General features: G+C 49.1%; 1 protein-coding gene across 1 annotated transcript in view; it reads left to right on the forward strand.

Moving 5' to 3' along the window:
• Positions 1–9508, forward strand: part of Spon1 (spondin 1) — a 301648-nt gene that overhangs the window by 289474 nt on the left and 2666 nt on the right. The window contains exons 9-15 of the mRNA XM_013347692.2: positions 838–978; positions 1372–1447; positions 2520–2702; positions 4456–4626; positions 4736–4903; positions 5857–6021; positions 7770–8033. Of these exons, the coding sequence (XP_013203146.2) occupies positions 838–978; positions 1372–1447; positions 2520–2702; positions 4456–4626; positions 4736–4903; positions 5857–6021; positions 7770–8033 (1168 nt within the window). The remainder of the gene's footprint in view (positions 1–837; positions 979–1371; positions 1448–2519; positions 2703–4455; positions 4627–4735; positions 4904–5856; positions 6022–7769; positions 8034–9508) is intronic.

The raw sequence follows: 9508 nt of genomic DNA on the forward strand, positions 1-9508 counted from the left end.
ATCTTTTTAAAAGATATTTTTAAAGTCTGGAACCATCAGAAAACCAGTAAGAGAGGGACAGGCAGACAGCTACTTCAGTGACGTTCTTGCTAGGCAAGCAGGAAGGAGTCAGTTCCCCAGAATGTAGGTTACAAAGTCAGGCAGGGTGGCTCGTGTTGGTGATCCTAGTGCTGGGGAGGGAGAAACATGTGGATCCTGGAGCTTGCTGCCTGCCACACTCAACATTCTATCTGTAATCTGGGGCTGCCTTCTCACAGCAATGACAGAGCTGAGTAGTCACCAGGCACAGCGTGACTCACATCTGACCAGACACAAGAACAGTCCGCTGCCTGGTCCAGCAGAAAAAGCCTTGGATCCAGGTCAAGCTGGCTCAGCCACTTCTAAGCTTGGATGACCTCTTTGGCACTTGGCTCTTCCAGCTGGCCACAAACTTCTGGTGTGCGTGGAAGCTTCTAAGATAGGGTTATGGATTTCCAAGCACAGGGTCTATACAAGTGGAATTCCATGAATATACCTTTTTTAAGATTTGTTTTACGCGTGCAAGTGCTCTGGCTACATGTACACCTTTACACCAGAAGAGGGCACCAGATCCCGCGACAGATGGTTGTGAGCCACCGTGTGATGGCTTGGAATTGAACTCAGGACCCCTGGAAGAGCAGCAGTGCTCTTAACCGCTGAGCCATCTCTCCAGCCCTCATTATACTTCTTACATTCCAACCAGAGCATGCTCTATTTAATCCCCAAAAGTCCTAGTAGAGTTTTGTTCTGATCTCAATAAACAAATTACTCTGAGGTTTTCCTATTGTATTTCCCACGCTGTCTGTTTTATTCCTGCAGTCACCAAACAAGCCCACAATTCCTCAGGAAAAAATCCGACCCCTGACCAGTCTCGACCATCCTCAGAGTCCTTTCTATGACCCAGAAGGTGGGTCCATCACACAAGTGGCCAGAGTCGTCATCGAGAGAATCGCCCGGAAGGTACCATGAGAAGGGCCATTGTTCCTGTACACCTTTCTAGAACCACTGGAGTCTCTGCTTCCTAGCAGCTCTGGATATGGGATTTCTGGGCCACCTGAGGTCTCAAGAATGAAAATTATCTTTTAGAGTGAAGCTGATAAATGAATGATCTGATCCAAGCAGATTAGTTTATCCTAAGTTCTACAATCAGTTGCTAATGTCTGCCATGGTCAGGATATCTGTTTAGTCAATGCTTTTTTTTTTGCATTTCTTTTCACTTAAGCTATAAGTTCCGTTAGCCCAGAACTCCACTATCACGTGGGTTTTGTGCCAAGGAAACATTAGAATTAGGTATTCCAGCTCTCCCTTGAACATTCTCTTTTCTTGACTGTCTGCTCTCCATTTCTTTGGCAGGGAGAACAATGCAACATTGTACCGGACAATGTGGATGACATTGTAGCTGACCTGGCTCCAGAAGAGAAGGATGAAGGTACGCTGTTCTCCTCTGTCGCAGGTGGCAACATAAACTGACACAGCGTTCCCATCTCTGAAATAATCAGGATGCCTGGAGGCAGGGGAACTCGGGTGTCTAAGCATGTGCTTAGCATGTACCAATCCCTGGTCCCTATTTCCAGTATCATAGCCAAAGAAAAGACTAAAATCCAAGGCCAACATTAGGTACTAATATAAGGCAATTGGTGGAGGAGTGACATTGGAGCAAGTATTAACATTAGTTCTCTATGACAGCCATGGAGACGGCATTTGGTGAGTTTTGCAGTATTCAGACTGCTGTCTGCTTTGCTGCTTGTCAGGCGGAGACAAGTCCATCTCCCTATCATCAAGGACAAAGTCCAGGCTTGACAGTCAGGAGAGAAAGGCAGAGCCTTGGTTTTTAATTTCCTCACAGAACCTTGATTTCATGAATCTGTAACCCTGACAAGAAGCTAACCTTCTCGTCTCTCTTCCCTCAACTATGAAATGGGTATCATAACAGATGCTGCCTCCGAGAAAATGAGAATCAACAGGCCCAGTTAAGTGAGGTTCTTAGGCTGCCAGCACAGGGCAAGTGCCCAGGGAGCTGACACTTGTGGGTGGAGCCAATGGAAAGATGTGTGAGCTTCTCAAAACTGCCCATGAAATTCCCACCTGCTTGGAAACAATGCCTGCCAAGGGCAGGTGGTGTTGGGAAGATACACAGGTACAAAAGGATCTTACAGGAAGAGAGGAGTCCCTTGTCATTAGATATTTACCAGCAGGAATTTTTTTAAAAAAAATTATTTATGTGTATTGGTGTTTTGCCTACGTGCATGTCTGCGTGAGGGTGTCAGATCCCCTGAAACTGTAGTTTCTGACAGTTGTAACCTGCCATGTGGGAATTGAACCCGGGTCCTCTGGAAGGGCAGCTAGTGCTCTTAATTGCTGAGCCATCTCTCCAGCCCCTGGAACATCAAGGGAAGAAAACATCTGCTTCTGTCTCTAGAACACACAGATAAGCCTTTATGCAGAGAGCAGCCATGGCTCCCACAGGCTCCCAGGGAGAACATGTCAAACACTCTTTGCAGATGACACCCCGGAAACCTGCATCTACTCCAACTGGTCTCCGTGGTCGGCCTGCAGCTCCTCCACCTGTGAAAAGGGCAAGAGAATGCGGCAACGCATGCTGAAGGCACAGCTGGACCTCAGTGTCCCCTGCCCTGACACGCAGGACTTTCAGCCCTGCATGGGCCCTGGCTGCAGCGATGAAGGTAAGGTAAGGCCTAGGCCAGCCGGAGAAGACTGGGAAGAGAGGCCCACCTAGCAACATGGGTCCCTTTCGCCATGACGGGCAGTGTTCCCAGACAGGCATCATGGTCATTCATCTCCATTGCTCCAACCAGAGCAAGGGCCTCCTAAAGTATCTTGAGGTCTCTGAACACACAGCCCATCATATAACAAATTTCAGAGATTCACCCTTCTTCTTTCATGCATTACTTGAATATCACCTAGACCAAAATGCCTGTCAGGACATTAGCGGAAAAAATTTGTCGGAGTCAGAAGATTTAGTCAGCAGTTGCTTGATCTCATGTACTTCATGGCACCCCAGTAAAATATGGTGGTAGAAGAGTGATCTACTTTCTCTAGCTAGACCCCACTTCCTAAAGTCTCCCCAATACCCCCAACCACCACAAGATACTGTTAGAATAAGTTTGGGGTCACAAAAGAAAGAGGCCACTATTCTGACTGAAGGGTCTGGACAATGGCAAGCTTTACTCTTGCTCCAGAGGGTGTGTTCAGGAAGAGGGAACACGCAGACAGGAGGTTCATTTGGTTTTTATTCTAACTCAGGTGACGACTGTGTCTTCCTCATTGGCTTGGGTCCAATCTCACAATCGTACTCTGTCAGCTAGTCTGAAAAGAATTGGTGCATAGGAAATAACAGAGGGAATGGGGGGTCACTAGAGGTGAAGGGCCACTGGAGGTGAGGGGTCACTGCTCCAAATGAAGAGGGTCCCTTCTCCAGGCCATCCAATTCTTAGGATAGAGCAGTGGGCCTCACCATATAGCCCAAACCAGTCTAGAGCTCACTCTGTAGCGCCATGTGGGTCAGGAACTCATGATGCCCCTGCCTCCGCCACTGGAGTGCTGAGATTGCTGGGCTCTCAAATGCTTTTAAGTAATTGTTATTCCTGGCCCCTCTTCCAAACCCGACCTGAGCCTTATGTGGAGCACGGCGTGCTTGTTTCACATAGGGGCCTTCAGCTCATTGCTCACTTTCTCCGCTGGAAACTGCTCAAAGGTCAGGCTTGCTTTCTGCAAGTCTGCAAAACCTACGTCACTACACATAGCTTTGGAGATTGCAGGACAGTGATTGCGGGGCCAAGGGCAAAGGGCAGCTACCTGCTTCTGCGTGACTCTTCCTGTACAGGCCTATGCTGTTTCCTATTCTTATTCTGAGGAGGGCTAGACAGGCTATACTTATTCTGTGGCAGGGCCATTCAGGCTGGAATGGTGCCTCGCACAAAGAAAAGCAATTCCAAGCAAGGGCTAGCTAAAACAGTACAATCTCCTGCACACCACTTCCCAACTTTTCCTGCAGTAGCCTGGCCTGCCTCTCGGGGCTTTGCTCCCACAGGAGTCATTGCTAGCCATGTGGGCCTCAAACAGAGCACCATGAAGAAGAACAAACCCTGCTATAGACAAGCCTACAAGGAGACAGAAGAAATTCACTGTCAGCCCTGAGGCTCCTTTGGGGGTACAAGAGCTAAGCAGCTAATGCCAATAGTGGTGCTGAAGTTTCTAAGTATAGCCTAAGACTCCTCCACAGGAAAGCTGCCACTATTATATCAGGCAGGTGGCCCCAGGAGGTACGGCAGTACTAAATCACTGGACCTGGACCTTTTCCTTGGACCCGAGGCACCTGCTCCACTCCTTAACCGCCTCTCCTCCCAGAGCCAGAGTTCTTCTGTGCCAACCCCAGGTTCTTTTCTGCCCCTCCTGAGCATGCTCAGTGTGTTGCAGATGGCTCCACTTGTACCATGTCCGAGTGGATCACCTGGTCGCCCTGCAGCATCTCATGTGGCATGGGCATGAGGTCCCGGGAAAGGTACGTGAAGCAGTTCCCAGAGGACGGCTCGGTGTGCACACTGCCCACGGAAGAGACAGAGAAGTGCACAGTCAACGAGGAGTGCTGTGAGTAGGGCAGGGAGAAGGGGGGCGGGGTACCCTTAGGTGGGTGGGGCAAGCAGGCAGGCAGACCCCTGCACAAACCGCACAACTCCAACTGTGTGGACTCCCCCAGCTCCTAGCAGCTGCCTGGTGACTGAGTGGGGCGAATGGGATGACTGCAGCGCCACCTGTGGGATGGGCATGAAGAAGCGGCACCGTATGGTCAAGATGAGCCCCGCGGACGGCTCCATGTGCAAGGCTGAGACGTCGCAGGCGGAGAAATGCATGATGCCCGAGTGCCGTGAGTGGGTATGGGGAGGGCTTTGGGCAGCGAACCTCAAACGGACAAGAGACACTCAAGTGCTCCCCGACTAGGTGGATGAATAGGGACCAAGAGAGAGCAGGGTTTGGTCTTGTAGGGCACTGTCAGGAGCAAGAGGAACAGAGGTGTGCGGGTATCCCACCAATTAGATCCAGACAGGCCCCTTGCAGGTGTTTTACACACACTGGTGACTTCTGGATAGAATTCACACCTGCAGCTGCGTTCTCTAGAAGCATTTCCCTTGGGGCAATGGACAGTAAATTTAGGTAGGACATGCTTTGAACTCTGCCAAGTCATTCCTGGCTTTTTGTTTGTGGGGTTGAGACAGTCTCATTGTGAAGCCCTAACTGGTCTGGAACTGGCTAGGTAGACCAGGCTTGCCTCGAAGTCATAGAAATCCCACTGCCTCTACCTCCCACATGCCGAGATTAAAAATGTGCGCGACTATGGCCAGCAAATTTCTGTTTTATGAAGGCCTTGTTAGGTGTCATAAGGCACAACTATGCCCACTCTAGGTGCAAATGGATGAGCATGTGCACACAAGCACACACACATTCTAGGGATTTCAGCTCAGACAAAGCAAAACTGCAGCACTAAGTCAGTTCCTATCAGGGCACCATGAGGAGTGTTCTTAGTGAGGCCCTACTAAATCTATAGATTATTAATTAAATTTGGTGACTCCATTAAATCAGTGATGTCTCTGTTGAGAACTTGCATTCTGCTTCACTGACCATCACCTGGTGTAAGGTCATGACCATCAACTGGGCCACTTCCTGCCTGAGAGCTACTTCCTGCTCCAGGCTGTTCACTCTGAACCTAGGGTCCAGTTCCCTTCTATCCCAGTGGCTAGTGCAGGTGGGGGTTTTACAGGGCCAAGATCAAAGACAACAAAAGGTGCCTGTTCTCAGTGCCAAACTCGGCTCTTGACCTAGATACCATCCCGTGCTTGCTGTCCCCCTGGTCCGAGTGGAGCGACTGTAGCGTCACCTGTGGGAAGGGCATGCGGACCCGCCAGCGGATGCTCAAGTCTCTGGCAGAGCTGGGCGACTGTAACGAGGAACTGGAGCAGGTGGAGAAATGCATGCTGCCAGAATGCCGTAAGTCCCAGGTCCTGGAAGCCCACCCCTCGCTTGGTCCAGTGAGCCCCCAACCAGCTACGTGCTAATACTACCAGACGGGGAGACAGCTAAGTGGATAAACCACTTTGTGTACAAGCATGGAGACCAGGCTTTGGATCCCCAGAACCCACATAAAAGCCCAGCAGGCATACTGGCTAGCTAGACCAGCCAAATCAGTGACCTGTAGGTTCAAAAAGAGACCCTCTCTCAGTAAATACAGCGGAGAACAATGGAGAAAACACCAGAAATCATGTTTGTTCTTAAGACATGCCTGTGCATACACATACACATACACACGCACGCAAAAGATTGTAGACTGTTAAGATCCTATAGTGAGACTAATTTGTCTTGGAGAAAGAGTAGAATTTGGATCTGTGTTGGCAGAAACACTTCAATTTCATTGTTGTCTGCAAAACACACAAACACACAGAATGGCCGTGAAGACTAAATAGGAGATGGATACTAATGTTGTAGCACGCCCAGTCCTTGCCCTCCCCCGGCCAGTCCTTGTCTTCCCCCACCCCGCTTAGAAACTTGTCTGACCAGGAGCTTTGTAACCTTTCGATTCCATCCCAGTACCATGTGTTTTATTTATTTACCTGTGATTGGAGGCTGGCCATTAAGTCAACACTCCACAAGGCTGGTAAGAAGGGAAGAGTCAGGTTCTCGAAAACATCTGCCCACATCTGCCTCTGCAATCTGTGTAGTCAATATCACTGGTTATTATTCCTGAAACACTTCCCAGGCTACTGTGAGGACCAAAGCCAGCTCCTGGCACGAAGTGCGAGCAGGTGCAGACCCCCATGGGCCTCAGCAGCCTTGGGCTCTTACTACCCATAGTCAGTACACAGCTACCTCAATGACTGGGCTCTAGAGCCTTCATCTAGTGGTGACGGTCACCAATTCATACAAGTGTTTATATCCACAGGGTCTACTCAAGGGGATCAGGAAATGAACATCCACAGGGTTCTGCTGGGAGCAAATAGCTCATTTAATCCTCATAGCCTAATTTAACAAAATTACAATTATCCCCATTTGGCAGACAAGCTCCTTCAGGGAAAGGGGCCGGAAAACATGTGGAATCATTTGCCTCCTTGGACACATCTTGAAAACTCAGACCAAAATGCTGTTTCCCCTCACACAGCGAAGTGCTTGCTTAGTAAGAATGCTAGATCCTTTGTTATGATAAACCCTAAAACACCTTTTGCACTTGATCCTTTGTAGAACTTCTCATCTCGGGCTCCTGTGTTCTACACAGACCACCACATGCAGGAGGCAGCTGAGGCGCGGAATAAGAAAAGCTGGATGGGTTTGAGAAAGCCCTAAGCATGGGTTCATGTAGGCAAGTCACCTGCAGCCTTGTTCTCTCCAAAGGCCATTCGCTGAAGAACACTATGGCTCCCCTGAGGAAATCTAGGTTCCTTGAGAGGGGGGGGGAGGGGGGGCCGCACTGGTCAGTGCCACTAGAAGCTGACATGATTATTCCAGGAAGTCACAGGGCAAGGCATGAGGTTACAAAAACACCTTCGATGTCCCCTATCACCTTAATCACAGAGGAGCCAGAATGAGAAGAGTATGGGGTCATGATGTGCCGACAGCATTGCCTCTACTGCTCCAGATAATGCCATTGCTTCTAGATCCCCGTTTCTTCTGATTGGCCACATGACTGAGACAGTCAAAGGGGATACACTCAACTACTCTGTTTCCCGCTTTCTCTATTTTGCTAGCCATTGACTGTGAACTCAGCGAGTGGTCCCAGTGGTCTGAATGTAACAAGTCATGCGGGAAAGGCCATATGATCCGAACCCGGACAATCCAAATGGAACCTCAGTTTGGGGGTGTACCCTGCCCAGAGACTGTGCAACGCAAGAAGTGTCGTGCCCGGAAATGCCTTCGGAACCCATCAGTCCAGAAGCTGCGCTGGAGGGAGGCCCGAGAGAGCAGGCGCAGTGAACAGTTTAGGGAGGAGTCAGAGGGAGAGCAGTTCCCAGGTACAGTTCCCCAAAGGCCAGGGCGGGTGGGGCTGCTCTGGGCTCAAAGAAGGAGGGGGGGCACTTTGGACTATTCAGACTGATTCCCAAATACTAAGAAAGCATACTTTATACAGAAGAGATTGGGTGAGTGTGTGCGTGTGTGTGTGTGTGTGTGTGTGTGTGTGTGTGTGTGTGTGTGTGTGTAACTGCCAAAATAGATTTTTAAGCAAAGAGCCTTTGGAAATTGTACACTGTTTTTTCTTCGCATTTGTAAAGCACCTTGCTCACAATCAGCTATGACTAACCAAGCCCATTTACTTCTGCATAAAGGGAAAATGGCGGCACAGATGCATGCAAGAGCCCTGATTGTTTAGGAAAATCTTATGGCTCATCAGATCAAACCATCCCTGTAAGTGTAGGGCAAGTCTATCCTGGCCGGTGGCTTCTCAGTTTAATGTTAACCACAAAGCTTAGCATTTGGATTTATTTCTTCCAGCTGATGTGGAGCCAGGCAGCCACCTAAGTGGTAAACACTCCAGTAGAACAATGAACCAAGTGCAAAGGAAGCCAGAGAATGGGCACAGAACTAACTGGAGTCTGAGGAAATGCAGGACAGAGAAAGCTAGACTGACTCCTACGGAGTTTTTAGGAGCTTGCCATATGATAAGCATTCATGCAGATAAAAATAGAGGGGGCTGGAGAGATGGCTCAGTGGTTAAGAGCAGTGGCTGCTCTTCTAAAGGTCCTGAGTTCAATTCCCAACAACTACATGGTGGCTCACAACCATCTGCAATGAGATCTGGTGCCTTCTTCTGGCCTGCAGGCATACATGCAGGCAGAACACTGTATACATAATAAATAATCTTTAAAAAAATAAATAAATTAGAAACATAAACCCATTCTTTAAAATCACCATCACCCCTGGGCTAGAGAGATGGGTACTCTTTCAGAGGACCCAAGTACAGTTCCCAGCACCCAAATGGTGGCTCACAACATTCTGTAACTCCAGTACCAGGGGATCTGATGCCCTCTTCTGGCCTCCAAAGGCATTTGCGTGCATATGGTGTATAGATAGGCAAAACACACACAACACACAGAAGATAATTAAAGAATAGCAATAACCCCTACATGGAATGGCACTGCTGAATGAGCTGGTCCAAACCAAGAAAACCAAATGTTTGACAGGCCAACAGAATGATGATTTGAGGCAATCCGTGGTTAAGTCCTGGGCACAGACCATTAACCATTTTTTTAATTCCCTGGAGGCAAACACAGCAGCCATGGAAAAGTTCCATGGCTCTTCCTTAATACAGGCCACCTCACCTTTGATGAGCGAGAAGAGCGCATGCCTTTAATCCCTGCACTTGAGCAAAGCTAGTTCTAGTACACCAAAGGCTACACAAAGAAACTGTGTCAAGAAACCAAAATGTGGGGGGAGAAGGAAGGAAAGGATGGAAGGAGAGAGGGAGGGAAGGAGAGAGGGAGGGAGGGAG

This window comes from Microtus ochrogaster, chromosome 8 (assembly GCF_000317375.1).
Source record: "Microtus ochrogaster isolate Prairie Vole_2 chromosome 8, MicOch1.0, whole genome shotgun sequence".
Taxonomy (NCBI): Eukaryota; Metazoa; Chordata; class Mammalia; order Rodentia; family Cricetidae; genus Microtus; species Microtus ochrogaster.